Source organism: Lithobates pipiens, unplaced genomic scaffold, assembly GCF_037356315.1.
Source record: "Lithobates pipiens isolate NorthernLeopardFrog02 unplaced genomic scaffold, aLitPip1_a1.2 Scaffold_16, whole genome shotgun sequence".
NCBI lineage: Eukaryota > Metazoa > Chordata > Amphibia > Anura > Ranidae > Lithobates > Lithobates pipiens.
In genome coordinates, this window is record NW_027507748.1 from 106,483,800 (window position 1) to 106,511,731 (window position 27,932).

At 41.5% G+C, this 27,932-nt stretch overlaps 1 protein-coding gene across 8 annotated transcripts in view; it reads left to right on the plus strand.

The window, feature by feature from the left end:
• The window catches only part of GLRA2 (glycine receptor alpha 2), a 262,265-nt gene that overhangs the window by 129,158 nt on the left and 105,175 nt on the right, over positions 1 to 27,932 (plus strand). For all 8 annotated transcript variants that reach the window (XM_077480214.1, XM_077480219.1, XM_077480216.1 and 5 more), the window contains one exon: positions 19,480 to 19,629. In XM_077480214.1, the coding sequence (XP_077336340.1) occupies positions 19,480 to 19,629 (150 nt within the window). The remainder of the gene's footprint in view (positions 1 to 19,479; positions 19,630 to 27,932) is intronic.

Consider the following 27,932-nt stretch of genomic DNA (forward strand, 5'->3'; position numbering starts at 1 on the left):
AAATTTTCCAACTTGCCGGAAATATTTTCAGACAAAATGCTCCGATCTGACATACTCCGATCATGTGTAGAGAATTCCGATCGGACAAAGTGCCACGCATGCTCAGATCAAATTCCTACATCAAAGCTATTGGCTACTGAATGAATGAATGAATGAAATACTTGTATAGTGCACAATGCGAACTGAATCGCCTCTAGGCGCTGTGGCGAACTTTTATCATCTGCTAAAAGAGGAAGGTCTTGAGTTTTTTCCTAAAAGCCAGGTGATTTTCTTCCAGGCAGATGTTGATTGGTAGAGCATTCCATAGCCAAGGCCCTTGGACAGCGAATCTCCGATCACCCTTGGATTTATACCGGGATTTGGGCACGAGGAGGAGGTTTTTGTTGGCTGATCGAAGACTGCGGTTTGGTGTGTAATGATTTATTTTCTCCATTAGGTATTGCGGAGCTTCTCTATGCACGCATTTGTGGGTGAGGCAAAGGGTCTTGAACGTGATCCGATTTTTTACAGTTAGCCAATGTAAGCTCCTTAGCGAAGGAGAGATGAATTCCCAGGTTTTTTTTCCTGTTATCAGCCTTGCCGCCGTGTTTTGGATCAGTTGTAATCGCTCAAGTTGATATTGTGGTAATCCTATATAAAGCGAATTTGCGTAGTCCAGTCGTGAATTAATGATTGTTCCAACTACCACTGCTTTGTCATTCTTTGGGATAAAAGGGATGAGTCTGCGAAGCATGCGCAGCAGATGGTGAGATCCACTGACTACAGATCCTATTTGCACATCCATTGACATTTGTGCATCTAAAATAACCCCGAGACTCTTCGCTTTGGTCTTTGGGGAGATAGTCTGCCCAAAGACGGTTGGTGGAGACCAGGAGGTTTTGGTTGTGGGCTTATGATTTGGGTGTAAGATAAGAAGCTCTGTCTTTGATTCTTTCAGCTGGAGGGAGTTAGTGGTCATCCAGTCCTCTATTGATTTGAGGCAGTTTTCAAGTTGTTGTTGGTGATCTTTTTTTCCATTGATCCGGAAATAAAGTTGCGTGTCATCAGCGTAAGAGTGGAAGCAGAGATCTGAGCATCTGATGATTTGAAGGAGTGGGCGAATGTAAATGTTGAAGAGAACAGGTGACAAAGGAGAGCCTTGAGGGACTCCGCGGGTGACTGCCCGAGTTTCGGAGAGGAATTTTCCTAGTTTCACTGTCTGTGACCAATTTCCTAGGAAGGACGCAAACCATTGGAGATCTATGTCTTGGACTCCAGCTACTTCTGTGAGGCGGACGAGTAGAGTATTGTGATCTACTGTATCAAACGCTGCACTTAAGTCTAGCAGTACGAGGACACACGGCTCTCCGTCATCTGCAGCTTCGAGGGCGTCATCCCAAATCTTGAGGAGAGCTGTTTCTGTTCCATGACCCGGGTGGAAGCCTGATTGCAGCGGGTCCAGGAGTTTGTGAGTATCCAGGTGAAGTTGTAGCTGATGTACTACAGCTTTCTCCATGATCTTCGAAAAGGTGTTCAGGCTCGTAATTGGCCTACGGTTGTTTGGATCCTGAGGGTCCAGGTTTGGTTTATTGAGTAGAGGTTTGACGATGCCTTGTTTGAGGATGCTGGGAACAATCCCTTTGTGGAATGATCGGTTTATGAGGTGGGTTATGGTTGGAGCCACGATGTCGGAGCATTCTTTCAGTAGTTTTGTGGGGATGATGTCAATAGGTGAGGCACTGTCACACAGTTTATTAATGATGTTTTTTGCGGTGTCTACGGTAATTGGGGATAGTGAAAATTTCAGCGGTTGCAGTATGTTGGTGCAGACATCCTCTTTATGTATTTGCTGGCTGAGGTCGGATGTTTTCTTCTGACAAATTGTTTCCCTCATGGTTTTGACTTTATCGATGAAAAAATCAGACAGTTTGTCACAGTAATCCTGGGATTCACTTTCTGGGGGTTCTAGGCACACCGGATTCATTGATTGATTAACCAGTTTAAACAGTTCCCATTTTTAGTTTGTGGCCGTTGAGATTGTATATGAGAAGTGGTCCTTTTTGGCTTTGCCTGAACGTAGTCCCGTCGTAACGAAATAACGTCATCATGTTCTGAACGATCGGACATTCCAACAACTTCGTCCGGCCGTGTGTATACAACAGTTTCGGACAAAATCCATCGGACAAAATCCGACGGATTTGGTTGTCGGAATCTCCGACCGTGTGTACAAGGGCTAAGTGCTTTTTGCATTTTGCAGATTTGCACTACAGTCCATTTAACATGGTTTCCTATGGAACACGATCTGTAGTGCAAATCTGAAAAATGCAAAAAGCACTAAAAATGCATAGGTGTGAATCCAGCCTAACTCAGTACCTGTGTCTATACCCATCACAGCATTTTTATTGTATCATTAAGGACCAGTTAACATCATGTTTTGCATGGGAAAATGCACAATTCACATACCTTCTGGGTGCAGTGCAATTCATTTGTGTTTTAAGCACAGTTGAGTACTTAAAGTGGAAGTAAACTCCCCTATCATTTTCAGCCAAGGAAGCTGCCATCTTTGCCTCTTTTTAATCTTCAACTGCTATGGTGCTGCACATGTGATTCGTTATGACACCAGCCATTGGATGGTTTGATAGTTTGGCTGAGAGCAGTTAGCATTCCCGGCATGCCTTTTTTTTTCTAACTGTTTAAATCGATGGGTTTACTTCCACTTTAATGTGATTGTAGCCATATTAGTGCAATAGTGACAGCGAAAATTGAGTACTGTCCCTGATACTTTTTTTATTTGCACTAACATACAATTTTTCAGGACAAGCTTTCGGGGTATAGCTTGTCCTGAACAATTGTATGTTAGTGCAAATAAAAAAAGTATCACGGACAGTACAAAATTTTCTCAAGCACAGTTGAGGAAACACTAACGGAACACGGGTTTCTCCCTAAGTTCCTTTTGGTTTATTGGTTGGAACTTACTCCGCTATGATGCTTGAGAGGGGGATTGCTATACTCAAATGCATACATTACCGTGCAGGGCAAAGTGACGTTCTTCTAATTGTAAACAGTTGAGAGTTAAATTATATTCTCAGTGGAAACCTGAGAGATTCTAGCCATCAAAAAGAAATCATTTTTATTTCATTCTGAACAATTGATCGGTGTTGTGTAACTATATCCCATTTCCTCTATTATCAGCCCAGATCTGGGGAAGACAACGGCTACGATTTTCAATTTTCAGCCTAATATGAAAGCAGCAGGTAGTTAAGCCTTTTCTAGAACTTCACGCTTCATATATATATAAGCGTTAAACTTTGTCAACCAGCAATAACCAGGCCTGTGACTCAGACCCTGTTGAGAATGGCTGATGGCTGTGTCACTGGGAATTTGAATATGAATTACTAACCTAAACATGTGGTTTTTCATGTTTGTACTAGACAACATCTCATCTAGGAAAGATTATTTTTATTTCTTCCTCTCTATATTAGAACTTCAGGCAAAATGACAGATACATACATTTTTTACTGTCTGATTGTAATTTGGACATCTTTTTTGTGTTACACGCACACTCCTAATAGCTAGTGTAACCTGGACTGTAGCTGACAACTGCTGCAGATCTTCTTCCGTTGTTGCTGCAGAATTATCCTTGTGCAGTGTGAGCAGGGTTAAACTGAATATTAATTAATGCGCAAGTGCAGTAGCCATCCTTATGGAGACCGCTCTGCACAGCTTGTTCATGGAGTGTCTTCTATGAAAGGGGGCAGCTATCTTGGATGGGTCTGGGTCGATCCTGGAAGGATGGTGACTGCTGCAACAAAGCAAGGGGAGGAGGGTCTTCAGGCTGCTGAAAGGAAGAGAGAGGAGAGTCTTGATGGGACAAGATAAAGAATCTGGACTGCTGGCAGAACAGAACCCTGCCTTAGCTGACAACAATCGGGTAAGACCTCAGATACTGGTCATTGCACAGAACCTTGCATCGGAAAGAGGAACTTTCCACCTGGGAAGGTGTATGGTGTGATTTGGATGCTTGCTGAGATCAGACTGTACTAGAGAGCAGACCCATCATTTGTAAGGAAGAAAAGAGGGACTGTCTATTGTCTAAGCAGGACTGAAAGAGAGACACAACAACTCCTATCCCTGGCTAAGGACTTAAATTGAACCATAACACATGTCTAGAGACCCAGAAAAGAGCACTCTGGGTCTGAGAAGAGACTAAAGCTTCGTACACCTGATGCGATTGTTGGCCAACTGAGTGTGATTTTTGTCTTAAGGGCATGTACCAGGATTTTGTCTTGCAAACTAATGGTACACAATTGTGCATCAAACACAAATGTAGTGAAGTACTACAAGGAATTTCAGCTCTTGAGCTAATTTCATGCTTGGTGAGCATTGATTCCAAGCATGCGTGTTTGCACATTCGACTTTTGTGTGATGGATTTGTTTACTGACCATACGAAAATCAGACAACAGACCATTGTCCGCTGAAAATTTTGGCCAAAAGTTGGACAACAATTGTCAAAAGGAGCGTACTAACGGTCAGATTTTAGGACAACAGTCTGTCAACAGACAATCCCCTGCCAACAATTGCATCATGTGTACAAGGCTTAATATTGCACAAGTTATTCTGTTGGCTGCTGGGAATGTTGTGCTATCCTCAAGTGTCCCAATTTTGCCAGCCAACTTTTTTATGGTTGATTTAATGGCCAGTGGGATAAAAGAGGGGCTGTCGTAGCAAGTTAGGACTATCTTTATATACCGTTGCTAGGTAAATGCAATTAAGTTCTGTTATTTATTCTTAGTCAAGATACTACAGGTGTTTAACCATATCTCTTAAAGTGGCATTGTTTTCTTATGATTGTTTGTATAAGTAAATTTGCTAATCCACTCATCATTTAGGCTACGCTTGGGCTAGTAAATTCTTTGAACTATATAACAGGATGGCAGTAAGTGCAGAGTGAGCGAAGTGCGTCATCTTCAAATGTGCAAAGAAATCACAAGACAATTCAGAGGCTCCTCCAGGGGTAGTGCTACATTAGTATGATAAGTCTTCTTGATTTGAGTTCAACAGTACTGCATCTTAAGTCAGATCACTGGAAAAAGGTGAACAGACTTTAGGTAATGACACAGGAATGAGTTTACCAGCTGATCTCATTAGCACACACCCTGCATCATCTACCCTTAGCTGGTTAACTGCTTCCTGTGTCATGACCTAAAGTCTTTTCAGGAAATAAGCCATAAAGTAATGGGAAAAGTGCTGAAAAGTTTGAAGACTCCTCTCCTATGATTACAACATTATTTCCTGCACTGCCCTTAGGATTCCAGGCTTTCTATCCCTTTTTTCTTATTTAATACTTTGTAAATTAAAAGAAAATTTGCATCTAAAGAAGACCACATACTGTCTCCCAAATCATATTCTAGTAGTAGCTTTTACTAAATCACATAACAAAATGTGATAAGCTTGTAAAAAAAAGACTTCATTGTTCATATATACCTAGGGTAAAACAATGTGTAAATACAGCTCTGACCATATGCTCAATGTTTGTGAAGAAAAAAATAAAGAAAGAATAAAAGGTAAAGATTGAAGAAATAAGGTAAAAGTAAGATTGTGTATTATGGAAAATGATGGATCGGAGCAGGGTTTGTCCCACAAGAAACGTAATGCCTAGGTTAACCACCCGGCATTATTCATCTGTCCCTAGGTAGATTGCAAGTAATAAAATATGTACGATCAATAGATGAAATAACAGTTCAATTTTATATTGACATTGGGACATTTCATATTATCCGTAATGATTTTGACTTAGGTTTGACAACAGACTAATGCAGCATTTTAGTTACATTTATATTATTTAACCACTTCAGCTTTAGCACCCCTTATGGACTGGATCACAAATAACATTTCTGCTATAGGCCTAGTTATTTAGCAAGAAATTTGTTATTAAATAAGATGACAAAGGTTTCATATACAGTATTATTTTTTTGAGATATTAAACCTTTCTTTTGCCAATAGTGTCTTGAATTTATTTTCAACAAGCAAATTGAGACATACAATAATAATGTGTGTTTTTCTACTTTGACCCATCTTAAAATTAAAACAAGTCCTGTTATTGTAGATAAAATCCTATTTATAATGACATTAAAATTACATTTTGATACATGGCAAATCAAAGCTATTTGTAAATTAGAAAATGGTGCTTTTTTAAAAAAAATCACTTTTTTTTAATGCAACCCCTGAAAAATAATAAGGGAAACAAATGAAAAATGTTTAAAACGAATAAAAATAATAAACATCAGAGGAGGATGGGAAGGGGGGGGGGGGGGATAAGAGCCAAGCCATCCATCCCGTTACCCTGATCAGTCTGCCCCATCTCAACAATAATACAAAACTATCAGTTAGCACTCAGTTAGAGTCCATGGGGACCAAACCTTGTTATACTTCCATGGAGACCTTCTATTCATAAATGTGATCTTATACATGGGTAAGGCTGCTTTTAATGAGAATTTCCTTTTTGGGGTAATACAAAAGATAGGAAATAAATAACTTGGAGTAGTGGGACTATCGGGCATCTTAATGGATTCCTAATAAGGCTAGCTCTGAAGAGAAAAGCATGGACAACTGCAGATTAATGTTCGAAAATACTTCTGACTAATATGTTACAATTATGGGGCAATCCCAGAACATATGGAGATATGATCCTGCATACAACTGACATCTAGGGCAGGTGGGATACGATGAAACCTCAGGAGAGTATAATAAACTCTATGTAGGAATTTCACTTTGATTAATTTGTCCCTGGAGGAGATAACTAGTTTAGGGCCTTGCTCCAGACAATACTCCCAGTCCTCTTTGTTCAGGGATGGAATGTCAGTGTGCCACAATTCCGACAACTGATCCACCTTAGAGGAGTCAACTCTGAGAAGTGCTCCATACCGAGTGGAACAGGGTTTGTCTAGATCTCCTGGAGATAATAATTCCTCAATAGGATCAGCCTGGAGGAGAGGCAACTGATGGAACTGGCAGCATGATGCAATTGCAGGTACCGAAACTGCATCCAGGCAGGAAGATGGAACTTAAGAGGAAGCTGAGGAAATTACAAAAGGAGAGCATAATGTCTACAAGGAATTTATTTCCATAACAAGCCCGGAAGAGTACAGAATTGCATCAGGGAAGGATTACCCCACAAGGGCTTAGACCACTGATTTGGGAGCAAGAAACGTCTTCGAGTGACCACCCAAATCCTCCACGTAGCATGCGTTGCGTCAGGAACCTCCCCGTACACCTTTGGCCCCTATACGTAAAAGTCCAAAAAGGCCGCCTCTAAACATGTTAGACGTGGAGCCTACAAACCACCAATAAATGGAGACTAGCAATGCTGCCCAAAAATAGACTTGAAAGTTAGGAAGGGCCAGCCCCCCCCCCACCCCCCCAAGGTGAGTAGGAACCCAAAGGGTAGATTTTTGCAGAGTAAAGTAGATTTTAGTGGATATTTTATTGATACATTTCAATTTGGTTTTGCTAAAACTTTAACGTATTTGTAAATGCACTTGAATGAAAAAAGGTCTATTCCCCTTCTATATTTAAATAAAATATGTGAACTTATTTTTATGCCATATTCTTTTCTCCTAATTCTTCTCAACATTTACATGAGGATTAGGCTGTCTAGCAAAAATGGTAGTGACAGGGATGGGGACAAACTATAACACGTGCAGGGGTGCTTTTATTTTATTTTTTCATCCCATGGTTCCAATATTTTTTTTAAAAGAATGTTGCTGTAATTGCTTAAATATCCCTGCAAATGTTGTACTTTATCTAAACCCCTCTCACTGTTATTGTTGATGGACAGCTTGGTCTGTATGCAAATGTGGAGCAAAATATACATAACTAAAATAGAAATGCAAGTGTTGTTTAACCACTTTACCCCCGGAAGGTTTGGCTGCTCAATGACCAGGCCATTTTGTGTAATTTTAACTGACAATTGCGCGGTCGTGCAATGCTGTACCCAAACAAAATTTACGTCCTTTTTTTCCCACAAACAGAGCTTTCTTTTGATGGTATTTGATCACCTCTGGAGTGTTTATTTTTTGAGCTATAAACAAAAGAAGAGCGAAATTTTGAAAAAAAACAGAGTGGGGGTTTTTTACTAAAGGCAAATCCACTTTGCACTGCAAGTGGACTTGGACTGCAGATCCGAGGGGGACATGCAAGGAAAATAAAAAACAGCATTTTAGCTTGCACATGATTGGATGATAAAATCAGCAGAGCTTCCACTCATTTCAGACCTACCCCTTAGATTTAGAGTGACTGCACTTTCAAGTGCACTTGCAGTGCAAAGTGGATTTGCCTTTTGTAAATAACCCCCAATATATTTTACGTTTTTCTATAATAAATATCCTACATTTAAAAAAAGACAAAAACAATTTTTTATCTCAGTTAAGGCCGATATGTATTCTTCTACATATTTTTGTAACTATTTGGGCTAAAGGGGAGGAAACTGGTAGGCTGTTGGCCCAGATAACAAAGTCTCAATCCAACCCTACGCATGTTTCGGTATTGAAGGATAGAGAAGGAGAGATAAAGACTAAGGCAAACTCTATTGTAGCAATGTTTCAGTATTATTATCAGGATTTATATACCTCCGGGGTAAATGGTCTCCTTATAGAGATCTACAAAAAATACAGTGAAGTGCTGCTTCCAGCCCTTCTTAGTACATTTGATGAGGCCTTCTCTGTGGGACAGCTCCCACATTCTATGGGTGAGGCTGCTATTATAGTTATACCTAAGAAGGACAAAGACCTGTATACCCTGAGTCTTATAGGCAATTTCTCTATTACCTACAGATGTTAAAATATTGGCAAAAGCACTTGTTATTACACATATTATGCACACTGATCAGGCTGGATTCATGCCTAACATGTTAACAGTGATAATAATCAGGCGGGCCTATCTGAATATGCAGGTTTCGGTCAGTTTCAGACAACTCAGATCATGCCTCTCTGGCATTAGATGGCATTAAGGCCTTTGATAGTATTGAGTGGTCATATTTGTGGGCTGTTCTTCTGTAAATGGGTCTGTCTGCTATAAAATGCTCCCAGGGCTTCAGTCAGGGTTAGTGGCCTTCCGTCTTCATCCTTTAGACTCAGTAGTAGCACTAGGCAGGGGTGTCCTTTGTTTCCCCTGCTTTTTGCAATAGCGATAGAGCCCCTGGCGTGTCTCCTGCAGATGGCAGCAGAGGTTACCGGTATGGTAAGAGGGGTCATGGAGGAGAAGATTGTGCTATATGCAAACAATGTTCTGTTATTCTTAACCAATATTCATTTATCGCTGCCAGCAGTAATGAAATATGTTAATGAATTTGGCAGGTTCTCAATACTGGGAATAAATTGGGACAAATCTATCCTCTTGCCACTGAACCTTTTGCCGGATTAGTTACCATCTACATTGTCCCATCTTAAGGTAGTTTCAGCTATAAAATATCTGGGTATAGCAATATCTGCGCTTCCTCAAGCTTACTGTATATCTCAGACAATATACAGTATGTCACAAAAGTGAGTACACCCCTCACATTTTTGTAAATAGTTTATTATATCTTTTTATGTGACAACACTAAAGAAATTACACTTTGCTACAATGTAAAGTGGTGAGTGTACAGCTTGTATAATAGTGTAAATTTGTTGTCCCCTCAAAATAACTCAACACACGCAGCCTAAGTGAAAATGTCCAAATTGGGCCCAATTAGCCATTTTCCCTCCCCAGTGTCATGTGACTCGTTAGTATTACAAGGTCTTAGGTGTGAATGGGAAGAAAATGTGTTAAATTTGGTGTTATCACTCTCACTCTTTCATACTGGCCACTGGAAGTTCAACATGGCACCTCATGGCAAAGAAATCTTAAAAAAAAGAATTGTTGCTCTACATAAAGAGGGCCTAGGCTATAAGAGGATTGCCAATACCCTGAAACTGAGCTTCAGCACAGTGGGCAAGACCATACAGTGATTAAACAGGACAGGTTCAACTCAGAACAGGCCTCGCCATGGTCGACCAAAGAAGTTGAGTGCACATACTCAGCTTCATATCCAGAGGTTGTCTTTGGGAAATAGACGTATGAGTGCTGCCAGAATTGCTGCAGAGGTCGAAGGGGTGAGGGGTCAACCTGTCAGTGCTCAGACCATACGCCACACATTGCATCAAATTGCTATGCATGGCTGTTGTCCCAAAAGGAAGCCTCTTATAATGATGATACACAAGAAAGCCCACAAACAGTTTGCTGAAGACAAGCAGACTAAGAAAATGGGTTAGTGGAACCATGTCCCGTTGTCTGATTATACCAAGATAAACATACAGTATTTGGTTCAGATGCTGTCAGTGACAGAATTATAGGGGTTGCCAAGATCGCCATGGCGACTGAGCCCCTTGCTGCAGGGGGCCCTTGAGGGCCCCCTGTACTCTTCGATAGGAGGGGCGGCTGAGAGGAGCTCCCCGATCCTCAGCCAATTCCGAACTGTAATTGGCACTGTGCAGGGAGCTCCGCACATTAGCCTTTAGTGAAAGCACAGTGTGTGCTCTTTGTCTCCCCCTACAGTGCAGTACCCGTCAGGAAGAGCCAAGGTAAAGGACTGCCTTTTTTTATAAGACTATCTACTGTATGTGTGTTTATATGTGTGTGCATGCATGTGTGTGTGTGTATGTGTGTGAGTGTGCATGTATGTGTATGTGTGTGTGTGTGTGTGTGTATGTGTGTGTGTGCATGTATGTGTGGGTGTGTACATGCATGTATGTCTGTGTGTGTGCATGATGCATGTATGTCTGTGTGTGTGTGCCTGTATGTGTGTGTGTGCATGCATGTATGTGTGTGTGTGTGTGTTCATATATGTATGTGTATGTATGCATGTGTGTGTGTGCATGTATGTATGTGAATGTGCATGTGTTTATCAGTGGCAGTGCATCCAAAAGGGCGCACAGGTGCCGCCCCCTCTCTCCAGCCACTCCCTCTATGACCAATGGATAGATTCATGCATAGCATAGCATGAATCTATCCATGGCCACCGCTGCCACGCCCATATTTAAGTGTTCGGTCCCTTTTGGGGCACTGGGCACTTGAATTACAGTGGCAGGGGGGTGTTTTGAAGCACCTGATTAGAGCCACAGGCTCTAATATGCTTCAAAATAGGTGAACTGTGAGCGCAGTTGTGTTAGAAAAGTACATTATTATTCACTTTCCTAACATTGAACTGTCTCTCCACCAATCAGGAGAGCGGGTCTGTTACTGTTTCTGTTTGTCACCTGATTGGCTGAAACGATAGGCGCAGCTATTGGACCCCTATCAGGAGGAGATGACGGGAGATGAGGATGGCAGGAGACGCATTGGGGGACCCTGCTCGTGGCTGTCACCTGCTGCCCCACCAAGACAGTGTAAGGGCTTGGCAGACGGCGAGTGGGTGGTGGGGATTCACAGTGGCAGCATTTGATGGCACACTGGCAGCATTTGATGGCACACTGGCAGCATTTAATGGGCACACCGGTAGCATTTAATGGGCACAGTGGCGGCATTTGATGGCACAGTGGCAGAGCTTGATGAGCACAGTGGCAGCGTTTAATGGGTACACTGGCAGTATTTGATGGGTACACTGGCAGCATTTGATGGGCACACTGGTGGCATTTGATGGCACAGTGGCAGAGCTTGATGGGCACAGTGGCAGCATTCGATTGGGCACAGTGGTGACATTTGATGGCACGTTGGTGGCATTTGATGGTACAGTGGCTGCAATTGATGGGCACAGTGGATGCAATTGATGTTTTTTTTTCTGAATTTTTCAGTTTGCTTGCGCCCCCTTAGAAATGTTGAGCACCAGCTGCCACTGGTTTATATGTGCATGCATATGTGCATTTATATATATATATATTATATGTGTGTGTGTGTTTTTATATATGTGTGTGTATGTATATATATATATATATATATATATATATAGTATATGTGTGCGTATTATGTGTGTGTGTGTGTGTGTGTGTGTGCTTATATATATGTGTGTGTGTTTACATGTATGTATGCACATTTTATGTAAAATGCTGTTCCTCTGAAAAGTGAGCCATGCTCAGATCGCTTTTCAGAGGCATTTGACAGCTTGTAGAGAGGCAATATGTTGCCTACTGACCATCTGTTTTAACCCCTTAAATGCATCATCACTATGCTGCAACTGCATGCACTGCACACAGTTGCAGGGGGGTTGCAGTGCAGCCCCATTCACCTAGGTGTATACTTCAAGGGTGCCCTGACTGGAAAAATATTGTGAAACACCATTTTCCTCCTGTAGCCGCTGAAGGATGCCTGTGGCCAATTATTGATCAGGGGGTTTAGTACACGCCCCACACTATATAAGGCCGCCAGTGTGGCGGCCTTGTGTAGTGTGTTGGCGTGCAGGGAAAGAGCAAGATAGGCAGGGACAGTGTCTTTTTGCTTGGGAACCTAGCGATGTTAAAGTGGGTGTTGTGTGCCTCCTGCACAGTATACATCTGAAGCTACCCCGTATTGCTGGTGTTTTGTTTCTGTAATACAGGCATCTGCAGCATTTACAGTGGGTGTTGTGTGCCTCCAGCACAGTATACACCTGAAGCTACCCCTTATTGCTGGTGTTGTTCTGTTTCTGTAATACAGGCATACTATAGACACCCCCCCCCCCCCCCGGCACGATATTTAAAGGGATATTTCACACTTTTTTTTTTCACTTTAATCGTCATTAAAATCAGTGCTCTCGAAAAAACAGCCATTTGAAAAAAAAAATTTGCATTGACCCATGTCCCCTGGGGCAGGAACCGGGTCTCCAAACCCTTTTTAGGACAATAACTTGCATATTAGCCTTTAAAATTAACACTTTTGATTTTGAACGTTCGAGTCCCATAGACTTTAATGGGGTTCTAAAGTTTGTACGAATTTTAGGTCCGTTCGAAAGGTTCTGGTGCGAACCAAACTGGGGGGTGTTCGGCTCATTCCTAACCGTGACCATAAAAGTGAATGCATAAATATTTTATGCAAGCAACTTATAACTCTAAATTCTGTTTAATATAAGCAAACTGCTACTTGATTGCCATTCAGCGTTGAAATTTCATCAGCATGTTTCTTTTTATTAGGAGTTTTTATTAGAACTTCCACAATCACTAACTTTCCATTCAGTTTACGGCTATACAGTCCCCGCTGTTCCTGGAACTGTGTGAAGTTTTTCTTTACTTTGACAATTTTTGCACTTCTAACATCATTCAAAAGGCTTCAAGATTTGCACCTGGAGAGCTTTTGTATGAGAATTGCGTGTTCCTTTTTTTTCTGGAAGTAGAGAAAATGCAAAGTAGGAATGTTTACAGTTCTCGGTCCATTCTGTTCGTATTGAATGGTGTTGAGTTTTGATATGATTTTGGTGAGTAATGGATTTCTCTACAGAGAGAATTCATTTAAAAGATCAAGACTTCTCTCAGTTCCCAGTAAATTAATTGGACTTAGTCATATAAAGAATGAACATAAACAAAACTCCCGCCAACGTTTTTTTAGATTTTGGACAAAGTGTGGGAAGGAATGGAATCATTGTAAGATTTTTTTTGTGTTTTGTGATGCAACAGATGCACTGTTATATAGTCCTTACCATATATGCTGCCTAAGTAGTGAACTACAATGAAAGCAAGCCTAGCCTTTTATTTTATGAGATGGAAAGTGTCAGTTCTGCTTCTGGCCCTGTGTCAGGGATTTATCATGCTGGTCAATGTGAACTTCAATGTTTTTCATGTGAATCCTGATTACTACTCTATCCATAAATGCTGCCTGTGTTCTGGCTGCTATTTGTCTGTACAATCTCAATTTCTAGCTAGACTCTGGTTGAATGCCAACTGTCCAATTTTGGCAGTTTATAGGCTATGCTTGGGCCCATTGAGTTGGTAATTTGTTTTGATTGCTTCTCAGCATGCTCTTACCAGTTGGGCTAACTCAATAAAAATCCATACCCTACTACAGGAGCTTAGAGGAAATTTACCATGGCTAGGGATGAGCGCATGTGTGGTTTCAATTCGTGGGGTGTTCATTAAACCTATTATGAAGTCCAAAAAATGCAAATGTAAAGCATTAAAGTCTATGGAAGGCAAATCTTGAAAATTAATTCTGGCCATTTCAAGGCTAATAGAAAGGGGATTGTCAAATAAAGCACATAAGGAACTGGGCACTGTTATGGGGAACATGTATGAGTTCATAAATATTAAAAAAAAATACCATTCAGTGAGAGGGGTTCCTCACACTGCTGACCCCAAAATAAAAAATGCCCTAGCCAAATTATATTAAAATAATTTTGCATACCTCAAAGAAATAAAACCTGAAACTCTAAAGACCAACCATGAAACACTAACCCAAACCCTAAACCTAAAACACTAAACCCCACCCCATATTCATAAAACAAATCTGCAAGGTGGGGCCAACAGCTAAACAGCACTTGGATTGGCTGCTGACACACACACACAAAATGGTAATCCTAGAAAGGACTGTTGGGTGTATGCATTGTGAATACACAGGCAGGCACACTCAGTGTAGTTCACCACAATACAATTCACTGTAGTGTAGTACAATACCGCACTGTGTATAGCACTTTATATAACACGGTATAACACGATTGTCTGTCCCCATAAAAACTCAGCTCTCCCTATCTAATCCAAGTCCCCACACACTGCCAAAAGGCTGCTGGGAACTCTGGATTTTCACAGAGAGGAGGCTGGCATATAAGAAAGCCCCCATTATTGGCCCATCTAAGCTACCTGACCACAGTTCAGTGGCCAGGAAGTACATTATTTGTAATTGGTTGCAATAGCAATGAAAATGCTGCCACATTAAACTAAAGCTTCATCCACCCAAAGCTCATCCTATGGTGGGGCAGGTCAAGACATAGTCAAAATGACTCTGATTCTTCCAATTTAAGACATCATAAAGGACATAAAGACTACTTTTGAAATAGAACTATGCAAAATGTGTAAGCCCAATCACTAAAAGTTCAAATATATATATATATATATATATATATATATATATATATATATATATATATATATATATATATATTTACATATTATATGTGTTATATATTATATATATTTACATATTTATATACATATTAATATTACTTCAAATGTCATGTTTGATATTTTGCATTTTTCATCAAAATAATACCTAGTGATCTTGCCACAAAGGTCCTTATTCAGGCACTTCCTGTTATAGGGTGAAAATACCAGTAGTGGCTGTTGCAGCAAATTTTATATAGGCATGGTCCACTGTTATCACCATCAGGAAACCCACCCTGTGGTAGGGTGTGGCATTTTTGGTTATTTTACACTTAAGAGTTTTTAATAAAAATGAAACAAAAGTGAAACTGTTATTAATTAAATTACTACCGTATATACTCGAGTATAGGCCGACCCGAATATAAGCCGAGGCCCCCAATTTACCCCAAAAAAACTGGGAAACTTATTGACTCGTGTATAAGCCGAGGGTGAGACATGCCTGTCCATCCCTGTGTGTCCGTCCATCCCTGTGTGTGTGTCCATCCATCCCTGTGTGTGTGTCCATCCATCCCTGTGTGTGTGTCCATCCATCCCTATGTGTGTGTGTCCATCCATCCCTGTGTGTGTGTGTCCATCCATGCCTGTGTGTGTGTGTCCATCCATGCCTGTGTGTGTGTCCATCCATGCCTGTGTGTGTGTCCATCCATGCCTGTGTGTGTGTCCATCCATGCCTGTGTGTGTGTCCATCCATGCCTGTGTGTGTGTCCATCCATGCCTGTGTGTGTGTCCGTGCAGCCTTGTGTGTCCGTGCAGCCTTGTGTGTCTGTGCAGCCTTGTGTGTCCAGCCTACCTGTGTCCCGAGCCTCCGTCCCGTCCCGAGCCTCCGTCCCGTCCCGAGCCGAGCCTCCATTCCGTCCCGTCCCGAGCCTCCGTCCTTCTGCCATGCCAGGATCGCCGCTCTTCGTTGGCGCCTCGGCGGCCATTCCACTGTTCAAAAAGCCGCGCCTCCGTCTGTGATAGGCAGAACACTCAATTTCCCAGCAGTCTGTGTTCCGCCTATCACGGACATCCTCTCATCCTCGTCCGTAGTATGAGGATGAGCGGATGTCCGTGATAGGCGGACCACTGACTGCTGGGAAATTGAGTGTTCCGCCTATCACAGACGGAGGTGCGGCTTTTGAATAGTAGAATGGCCGCCGTCTGTCTGCTCGACACGCTGATCGAGCAGGCAGACGGCGATGACTCGAGTATAAGCTGAGGGGGCCACTTTCAGCCTCAAAAAAGAGGCTGAAAATCTCGGCTTATACTCGAGTATATACGGTATATGTAATTAATTAATTTATTTTTTTTATATGATTTAGCTATTTTTACACACTGTAATCCACAGTAACTACACAAAGACTACACTACACAAAGAAGTAACAAGAGTTTGTGAACAAACCTCATATGATCTCATAGATTGTTATGAGATTACATGATTTTCTTGTGATTACGTGATTAGGACCATACTGCTTGCTTCCCAATCACTTGTCTGAGACTAGAGGCTGTAACTATGGTCTCAAGTCTAAGTTATAAAATGAAACGTAGTTTTATGTTCTTGCATGGAGAACGTTAATCTACAGTGTGCAGTTCTGAAGGGGTTACATTATTAACAATATTTAGAAAAAAAAGTTGAACCTTAGAACTGCATTATATAAAAAATTGTTTATAAATATTATATTCAATCCTACAGTCTCAGCTTGTCTGCTTCTGTGAAGCCAGTAGGTGTGCATTCACAAAAAAAAGCAGTTGAAAGTCTAGGGATGTACAGTATTGTATATAGTATCACTGTACAGTATACAGTGCCTTTTCAACCTTTTGCCACATTTCAGGCTTCAAACATAAAGATATAAAATTTAAATTTTTTGTGAAGAATCACCAACAAGTGGGACACAATTGTGAAGTGAAACGAAATCTATTGGATATTTTAAACTTTTTTAGCAAATAAAAAACTGATAAGTGGTGCGTGCAAAATTATTCGGCCCCTTTACTTTCAGTGCAGCAAACTCACTCCAGAAGTTCAGCGAGGATCTCTGAATGATCCAATGTTGTCCTAAATGACTGATGGTGATAAATAGAATCCACCTGTGTGTAATCAAGTCTCTGTATAAATGCACCTGCTCTCTGATAGTCTCAGGGTTCTGTTGAAAGCGCAGAGAGCATCATGAAGACCAAGGAACACACCAGGCAGGTCCGTAATACTGTTGTGGAGAAGTTTAAAGCCGGATTTGGATACAAAAAGATTTCCCAAGCTACAAACATCCCAAGGAGCACTGTGCAAGCGATCATTTTGAAATGGAAGGAGTATCAGACCACTGCAAATCTACCAAGACCTGGCCGTCCCTCTAAACTTTCAGCTCAGACAAGGAGAAGACTGATCAGAGATGCAGCCAAGAGGCCCATGATCACTCTGGATGAACTGCAGAGAACTACAGCTGAGGTGGGAGAGTCTGTCCATAGGACAACAATCAGTCGTACACTGCACAAATCTGGCCTTTATGGAAGAGTGGCAAGAAGAAAGCCATTTCTCAAAGATATCCATAAAAAGTCTCGTCTAAAGTTTGCCACAAGCCACCTGGGAGACACACCAAACATGTGGAAGAAGGTGCTCTGGTCAGATGAAACCAAAATCGAACTTTTTGCCCACAATGCAAAACGATATATTTGGCATAAAAGCAACACATGTTCTTGCATGGGGAACGTTAATCTACAGTGTGCCGTTCGGAAGGGGTTACATTATTAACAATATTTAGAAAAAAAAGTTGAACCTTAGAACTGCATTATATAAAAAATTGTTTATAAATATTATATTCAATCCTACTGCTTGTCTGCTTCTGTGAAGCCAGTAGGTGTGCATTCACAAAAAAAAAATAGTTGAAAGTCTAGGGATGTACAGTATTGTATATAGTATCACTGTACAGTATATACAGTACAGTGATTTAATCAAAGATGCTTAAGTATACTTCTGAGCCAGGTAACCCCTATCACACTGTGGTGGTTTTCAGGTGCTTTTGCACTAAAAATAGCACCTGAAAACTGCCTCCCATTCATTCCAATGGATGCTTTCACACTGGGGCGGTGCGCTAGCGGGGCGGTGAAAAGGTCCTGCAAGCAGCATCTTTGGGGCGTGTTTGGAGCACTTTAATAAACGCCTCAAAAATGCCCCTGCCCATTGAAATGAACGGGCATTGCTTTTAAAGTGCCTTAAAAGCACATGATCTTAAAAAGGCACACCGGTAGCACCTCAAAACCGCAGCAAAACCACCTTAAAAACGACCAGCATTTTATCAGCAGTTTTTGCAGCACTTCAGTGTTAAAGGAGTTTAAATGTAAATCTCATGTTCAATTGTAGGTGTGTTGTGTTAGCTTTAAAAATTCACAGCAGGTTGACCTGAGAATAATTAAAGCCGGGTACACACTATTCGATTTTTTTTTTTTTTCGTTCAACCTAGTGAGCTAAACAGAAAAAAATAAGATCTTGGGACCATTGACTGAGAGTGCTGATTGTATGCTGATTGGCAGACCTTTTTTAGTCATGCCCCTTCGATAGAAGCTAGCCAAATGTCCGGGTTCTGACAGACCAGCTACTATACACATGGGCCGATGCCGCCAGGTATTCGACCCGTGTCTACAGCCCATAATGGTCATTTAGCTGTTTTTACAATCTTGACATGAACATAGTGTTTAATGTAATTATCAAATTTTCAATGCCAGATATACCATATTTTCAAGATTGTGTTACTTATATGGTATGGGGTTGGTTTTTCTCTCTACAAGCTTTATGAATATCAGACAGTTGATATATCTGCTGAATGACTGCTAAAATGAAAAATAGGCCACTTAGTCAACTGTTTTTATATGGTTTGAGCAGACTGAATTGGGAGAGGGAAAGAGTAAACACAATCACGGTGTACTGTGCAGCAGGAAGAGATGCCTGCATATAGATTATACTGTATTTATGCATGTAAATATATAGGGGTTTATATATAGGGGCTGTATTTATAAAAAAAAAACATATTTGTTAAAAAATTAAAAGAATCTAGATTTTACTAAAGACTCAGGTTGTACTTATTTAACAGCACAACCTTGAAAACCATCAAAAAATATTATAACAATTTATTTTTTATTATTGAGTAAAACATAAAAAGGTGTCATTCATTTTATATCCTCATTATATCTTAGCATACGTGTTTTGCAGTTATTGGTTATATTTCTGGTTTTATCTAAGTTTATTACAAAATCAATTATAATATAATATGAGGCCATCTGGGACCCACGGTATATATATATATATATATATATATATATATATATTTAGTATATAGTCGGGTTCCCCAGGGCCCAGTATATGAGGGTAACATTATTATCTATAGATCTCATAGAAGTTGTAACCAAGAATTTAATGGTACATGGATCCCTTGGCATCATTGTTATTTTCTTTTGCAGGTATCCTATGTGAAAGCCATTGACATCTGGATGGCTGTTTGCCTTTTGTTTGTCTTCGCTGCTTTGCTGGAATACGCGGCTGTAAATTTTGTGTCAAGACAACACAAGGAATTCCTGAGGCTTCGCAGAAGACAAAAACGACAAAGCAAGGTAGGATAGTTGTTATATATATATATATGTATATATATATATATATATATATATATATATATATATATATATATATATATATAGCTACTTTATTTTTAAAGGTTTAATTTCAATATGACAGTTATTTCTATGGTATACACTGTTTCCTTTAATATTCCATTTACTGTTTATGCTTATAGAACATAATATGCATGCTGCTGGTAAGGGATCAAGAGGACTTGTCCCTTTTAGGAAACCATTCTGCAGTGGAGATGGTGCTGCAGCTAAAGCTTATTGCCCATGAGCACAAAATATATTGTATGTAGACGTAAGCTTCTGTTTATTTACAGCCTGCTTTTACCATAATAGAACATAGCGTACAAACCTGCAGTTTTGTGCCCAATTAAATGCAGTATCCACTGACCCATTCTCTGTGTGCATTTCAGCCTACGTATGTTCACCATGAATGTACCAGGCAGGAAGATCCTTTTGAAAAAGTTCATGCACTTTACCCATCTACGAAGGCCCTGAAGTCGATCTGTTTTTGTTGTTCTATTGACTGCATCTTGAACTGAATAATACATATAGGTAAAAGACAGCAATAACTTAAAAACATTGTGTTATTTGTGTAGCACTGACCCCCGAAGAAGCGGCTGGTTTTATTGGGCTTACCGTTACCTTCTGCATCTCGTATGCGTCTAGGAGTTTCCCATGGTAGATGACCAAAAACTACAGAGACTGACGACAGATCCGCTTAAAAGGATTTTTATTTGCAAAAAACGTAGTTAAACAACAGTCTTTCAGTATAGGATAAGAGGGTTTAGGTGGAAAGTCCAGGTACTCTTAGTGTCAAAGTCAGTAATAAAGAACTTTCTTACTTTGTGTAAAATCCAGAGAATAGCCATTCACAGCTGGATCCCCACCCTAGTTGGATAGTCCTTCTCTCACCAGGCCTAGCAGCTAACAGGGTGCTTAAATCAGGAACAAGTCTCTGCCACAGACTTTTGTTATAGAACATGTAGGAATAAGTCTTTGCCACAGACTTTGCTATAGAACATGTGTAAGGAAACTTGAAAAACTTGTAGAACGCTCGTGTGTTACCAGTATCTTACAGCTGGTCCGGAGATACCGCACGAGATTGAATTCACTTAGGTCCTTCAGCTTTTCCAGGTTCTTGCTGAGAAGCCAATTCTTGCATGGTCTTCTCCCGAAGAGTCCTCCCTGGGTAACTACGAAGTTGCTGGACCGCTCCACAACCTGAGACGGCAAGGGACCACCTCCTAATCCTTTCTTTAGTTTCCTCGTCTCGGGTTAGCCAGGCCGGAGACATAAAATCGGGTGGATGCACACCCCATAGGTGTCCTGGGGGCTGGTCAGGAGGACCAGGACTATGCAGTCAGAACATACTTCTGGACCGGAACCCTGAAACACGTCACATCCGCATCTTAAGTACCCTCTCCCAGAAAGCACAGCAAGAGTGACACTCCCACTGGGCTGGCTCCGAGAGAAAGTAACCTTAAAGCACCCAACTAGACTGTGTTTCCATACCTGCCAGAAGTAACAGTGCCACCTGTGGCTAGGTAGAACATCCTGTAGTCTAAGCAGACTGATGCCGAGGTCAAAATTTGGAGTAATTAAACCCAAAACAAACTGCAGTATAGGTGTAACATTAAATTTCAAAAACACATAGCGCATGCTCTTCAGGAGCCAGCGCTACTTTTGAAAATAAAAAAAATGCTCCGTGATGTAGATATTTAAACTTCTCCACTGAAGCATCTTTATTAATAGTAAGCTCAGGTGACAAGGATTAGCGTATGTCATGCATATCGCAGCCGATCTTTAGTGCACTGAAGCTGGCACTGAGTCATTGCTAGTGAGCTTAGTTAATAAGGAATTGCGCATACGTAGATCTAGGATCGTGGCGCCACACTGCAAGTCCAGACATACGTTTTATTACATAGTTAGTTGGGTTGAAAGAAAAAGTCCATCTAGTTCAATTAATAGAAAAAAATAAAATAAAAAAAAGGAGAGTAAATAAATAGAAAACCACAATATACAGAATCTTATACACACAGTTGATCTAGAGGAAGGCAAAACAAAAACGTATAAAGACATATGATTCAATTTGCTCCAGCGGGGGAAAAATAAATTCCTCCCTGATGCCCAAGAAGGCAATCTGATATTCTCAGAATCAGCAATTCCTGATGTTCTTACCTATAACTGTTAATAACTAGTTATATTTTGTGCATTCAGAAATGCATCCAGCTCTTTTTAAAAACACCTTAATGAACTGGCCAGAACTTGTTCTTGAGAGAGTCTATTCCACATTTTCACAGCTCTTACTGTAAAGAAGCCTTTCTGTTAGTGAAGGCTAAATCTATTTTCCTTCTGATGTTAAGGGGGCTCCTTCATGCACCTTATCAGTTTGGCTGCACGTTCTCCAATATCTTTTTTGTGAACTGGTGTTCAAAACTGAACTCCATATCCATAATCTAGATGAGGTTTAATGCCTTGTACAGGGGCAATCTCTCTCTCTCTCTCTCTCTCTCTCTCTCTCTCTCTCTCTCTCTCTCTCTCTCTCTCTCTCTCTCTCTCTCTCTCTCTCTCTCTCTCTCTCTCTCTCTCTCTCTCTCTCTCTCTCTCTCTCTCTCTCTCTCTCTCTCTCTCTCTCTCTCTCTCTCTCTCTCTCTCTCTCTCTCTCTCTCTCTCTCTCTCTCTCTCTCTCTCTGCTTGGCATTGCATGATATTAAAGTGATTCTAAAAGCCAAACTTTTTTTCTTAAAAAAAAAAAATGCTTACCTGCTTTGTGCAAGGGTATTGCACAGAGCAGTCCCTAACCTCCTTTTTGATGATCCCCAGACAGCGCTGTCCACTCCTTCTTCCTATGAGTGTTTCCTTGGCAAGCTGCTTGCTATGGAGGACCTCACGTGGGCATTCTCCTGATCTGGGCTGTGTTTGTCTATAGATACACACACAACATCAGTAAGCTCCACCCCCACTCCCTGCTCATAAGAGTTTGACTGACATGGCTACTGTTGCTGTCTGTGACTCCTGCAAGACCAGGAAGTGGAGAAGAAATTAAGAAATGTTGCAGCCTGGACAGTGCTGGAATGATGAGACAAGCTGAGTAAGTGTTTAGGGGTGAAGGGAGAGAAAAGGTAGTGGAGCATGTTTTACCTTATATAATGCTTATATAATGCTTTAAGGTAAAAACATTTTAGAATTTAGAACCAATTTAAGTTTTTGATTGGCCATTGAGTCCCCCTAACCCTAGAAAGTATGATGCATGTGTTTTCAGCCCCCAAGTCCATAACTTTACATTTGTCAACATTAAACTTAATTTGCCACCCAACTGCCCAAATAAACAGTGCAATAAAGCATTAAAGAGAAACTGCAGTCTTCTCACATAATTTGTAATAAAAACCTCTTTGCCATTCTGAAGCTTCCCTCCAACCACTGTGCATATTATTTTCTATGTAGCGCCCAGCACCTTTAGGTGGTTGCTAGTAAGTAAGTGTTAAGTTAATTGCCAGTGCCTTACCCTGTTTGTTTAGGCCTGGTTGTTTAATTTGGTTTGGGAGGAGTAATAGAATAGAGGAGGGTGTGACCACCTGTACTCTGCCCTGGAAAAAAAAACCCTTGCTTTCCCTAAGAAATGTTCTGGAAAGAAGGCGGGCTGGGGACTGGAGTGCAGGCAGTTTGTATAGATGGCCCTGGTCCAATCATTAATTTGCATGGGGAGGGGCGGGACTGATATATAAACTGAGGTCACATGCTTCCTGGGGAGGATGGGAAGAAACTGAGTGGAAAGACGCAGCCAAAATGTGACTCTAAGGAGCAGGCTTGAAGGCCTGGGGGTTCAGCGACCTCAGTTCTGGAGAGCAGGAACCAAAACCTGAAGGCCTGAGGGTTCAGAGACCTCAGTGCTGGATGGTTCAACAACACCATTACACCTAAAAGAAAACCCTGAGAGACGTTAACCAGGCATCACGGCTGGGATGGTTCAGGGGAAGGAGCTGCAAAGAAGATGGAGTAGACCGGGATGTCATCCGGACTTTCCTGAACTGACCTGGGAGGATTGCAGGAGGCAAGATAGGCAGGTGAGGCCTGGGACTTCCAGTATCCATTTACCAAGGTGCTTTTCAGAGGGGCACCGGTCAGTTCATTAAGGGAGAGGGACTTATCTACTCTAAAGAACCAGAAGGAGGAGGCAGCTCATATTTCCCTTTAATACAATTGTAACGGACTGCAACCAAGAGAATAAAGTTATCTGTTCAACCTTACAGACTGTTTCTGATGTGACTTGTGCAGGGGTGGAGGAACGGAGGTTTGTTAGCAGTAAAGTATGAACAACCCAACAGTTCCCAAGGGAGTAGTGCACTACATATATATACTCTGATTCCGTATTTGCCAAATATGCTGCAGAAATCATCCTCCACTAAGTCTGGCTGAATCCATTTTAACTATGGGCAGCTGAAGCTGCTGCCTGTTCACTTTCTAGATTTACACAGACACACAGAGGCACACCTCCAGCTCTACAGCCCTGCAGCTCTCATTGGCCCTCTTATGACTCATTATGACTCATCTCCGCTCCTTCCCTGGCAAACTCCCATGAGAGTGAGAGAGAGAGAGCTGTGCATGATGTCATAAGCCTAGGCTTTTTACCAGACAAGAAACAGGAAGTGGTATTTACTGGCAGAAAAAAATGTTTTATGATCCAAAGTAAAAACAACAAGGATAGAAGATTTAATAGATGGAAAGTTAAAAAAATTACTGAAGGTCCACTTTAAGGTCTGCTTGTAAGCTGAAAGCACGTTGTAAGGACGTTAATTCCACTACACAGCTTGGTGTCTTCTGCAAGCAGAGAAATTGTACTTTTAATCTCAAACTCTATTGCAATATAAAAATTCCAAACACACTTAAATTATTATTATTATAATACATGATTGATATAGTGCCAACAGTTTACGCAGCTCTTTACAATGTAGAGGAGGGACAGCAAAATTACAATACAGTTCAATACAGAAGGGACACAAGGGCCCTACTTGTAGAGATTAGATTCTAAAGGGAGGGAGTGGTGGTACAAAAGGTAATACATGCAGGGAATGATTTGATGGCAGGTGGTTCGGGGACAGTTGTTAGGTGGGTGTGGGATAGGCTTTCCTGAATAAGTGAGTTTTCAGGGATCTCCTAAAGGTGGACAGCGTAAGGGCTGATCGGATATACCAGGGCAGGGAGTCCCAGAGGATGGGAGAGGCTCTGCAGAAGTCCTGAAGGCGAGCATAAGAGGAGGTAACAAGGGAGCTAGAGAGCAGGAGGTCCTCGGAGGAGCAGAGGGGACGATTTGGGTGATATCTGCAGTTGAGGTTGGTGATGTAGATGGGGGCGATGTTGTGGATGGTCTTGCATGTTATGGTTAGCATTTTGACTTTTATACAGTGGGGTAGTGGAAGCCAGTGAAGGGATTGGCAGAGAGGGGCAGCAGTCACGGATCAATTAGTGAGCTGTATTAGTCAAGCAGCAGCATTCATAATAGACTGAAGGGGGGATAGCCTGCATAAGGGTAAGACATTAAGGAGAGAGTTGCAGTAGTCAAGGTGGGAAATAACCAAGCTGTGAATAAGTTGCTTTGTGGTGTCATTTGTCAGGAAGGGTCGAATTCTGGAGATGTTGAGGAGGTTAAGGTGGCAGGATTTAGCCAGTGATTGGATGTGGGGGCTGAAGGAGAGGTCAGAGGCAAGGATTACACCAAGCACCCTGGCATGTGTGGAGGGACCAGTGGTTGTGCTGTTGATCTTAACCACTTGCCGACCAGCGCACGCCGATGTACATCGGCAGAATGGCACGGGCAGGCAAATGGGCGTACCTGTACGTCCCTTTAAATTTGCCACCCTGCCATCGGGAGCGCGCCGCCGGTCGCGGGACCCGCGGACTCGATCGCTGCGGGCATAACCGCGATCGTCTCACGGAGTGGCCGAATGAAGAAATGCCGTTGTAAACAGCATTTCTCCATTCTGTCTAGCAACTAGTGACGCTGATCTCTGCTCCATGTGATTGGAGCAGAGATCAGTGTTCACTAAATGAAAGCCCAACCCCCCCACAGTTAGTAACACACCCATAGGAACACTTAACCCCTACACTGCCACCCACTGGTTAACCCCTTCACTGCCAGTGTCATTTACACAGGAATCACTGCATTTATATAGCAGTGATTACTGTATAAATCACAATGGTCCCAAAAATGTGTCAAAAATGTCCGATGTGTCCGCCACAATGTCGCAGTCACAATAAAAATCGCTGATCGCCGCCATTACTAGTAAAAAACTATAACTTTTGCGCAAAGCAATCAATAATCGCTTATTGCGTTTTTTTCTACCAAAAATATGTAGAAGAATACGTATCGGTCTAAACTGAGGGAAAAAAATGTTTTTTTATATATTTTTAGGGGATATTTATTATAACAAAAAGTAAAAAATAATGTGTTTTTTTTCAAAATTGTTGCTCTATTTTTGTTTATAGCGCAAAAAATAAAAACCGCAGAGGTGATCAAATACCACCAAAAGAAATCTCTATTTGTGGGAAAAAAAGGACGTCAATTTTGTTTGGGAGCCACGTCGCACAACCGCGCAATTGTCAGTGCAGAATCGCAAAAAGTGGTCTGGTCTTTGACCAGCAAAATGGTCCGGTCTGGAAATGGTTAATGGTAAAGTCATGGGGAGGACCGGGAAGGAGTATATATTACAAGCTCAGTTTTAGAAAGATTGAGTTTGAGGAAGTGGTGTGACATCCATACCGATATGTCATTCAGTAAGTTTGAGATCTGGGAGGAGATCGAGGGGGTGAGTTGAGGTGTGGAGAAATAGATCTGGGTGTCATCGACGTAGAGGTGGTACTGGAAGCCATGGGGGGTTATCAACTGGCCCAGGGAAGAGGTATAGAATGAGAATAGGAGGGGCCCAAGGACGGAGCCTTGGGGTACCCCAACAGAGAGAGGAAGAGGAGCAGAGGAGCTGGAGTTGTAAGTGACCCTGAAAGTGTGCAGAGATAGGTAGGAGGTGAACCAGGATGAATCACAGAGGCCTTATAGACATTTGTATCTGGACTGAACATGTGTGGCTCTTCAATCCTAGATCTACTCATCCCAGTCAAATCCCAAGGTGATTGTAGAACCTTTTAGTATGTAGCAGCTGCCAGATAATTTTTCTGACATTATGCACCTTTTTAAAATTCATAAGCGGTATAAAAATTCCAGGGATCCAGTACCATGTATCAACTCTCCTAATAAATAGAGTATGCCATCTATATCTCAGCTGATATTTAGGTTACTGCATATCACACAGTGCTCAGTACTCCCTAACAGTTAGGTCTCTGTTTTGGACATTGGTACATAATACAAAAAGTAGCCGATTTCAGATCAAATATACTAAGAACATAATATGTCACCTTTAGTTTATACCAGTAAACTTTGTATAATGACATTTATGTGCCTCATGTGGTGAAATTTAAAAGCAAAAAATGTCCATGTCAACACAGTTAAAGTGGATGTAAAGGCATATGTATGCAGTAAGAAAGAAACCATTTTGCATACAGCTCCCCCAGCAGCCCACCAAATACATACCTGAGCCCAATCTGTATCCAGCGATGTGCACAAGAACAGAGGCTCTCTTGGCTTTCTCCCTCATCATTAGCTCAGGTACAGCAGCTGGAGCCACTGGCTTCCACTGCTGAAAATTATAGCCAGTGACAAGGGAGCCTGGGGGCTGATCGTCAGATTCTGTGCATGCGCAAGACAGATAATGCTTCAGATGATCTGTGCATGTGCTGTGTTGATGTCACGCCAGCTGATTATAAGATCAGCTGGAGTAATGTCACTACAGCCATGCACAGATCGTCAGAGGCATTATCTGACGATCTGCAGTAATTAACAGAACACCAATGGGGGGCCCTAGAAAAGGATTGCAGAGAGCAGGTAAGTATAACATGATTTTTTTATTATTATTATTATTATTTATAATCACTTTAATTATTTTCCTGTTAAAAAAAACAATAATAGTATAGTTACCCTATGACAGACAGGGCTAGGAGTATGAAAAGTCTACATATATCATCAAGGCACACTTGCCACCAAACAGGACCAAACTTGTCCTGCCTCCATTTCATGAATGCTGAACCACAGCTGCTCTAGCGTTTTTGTCAAGCAATAAATTAGAAAATTGCAACTAAATGCTCTACCGGAGGCAGCATGCTGTTTATCCAAAATTGGCACTTTGCCATGTGGTCCACTAACCAAGACGCCCAAGAAGAGCTCCAGAGCTCCCATCCCC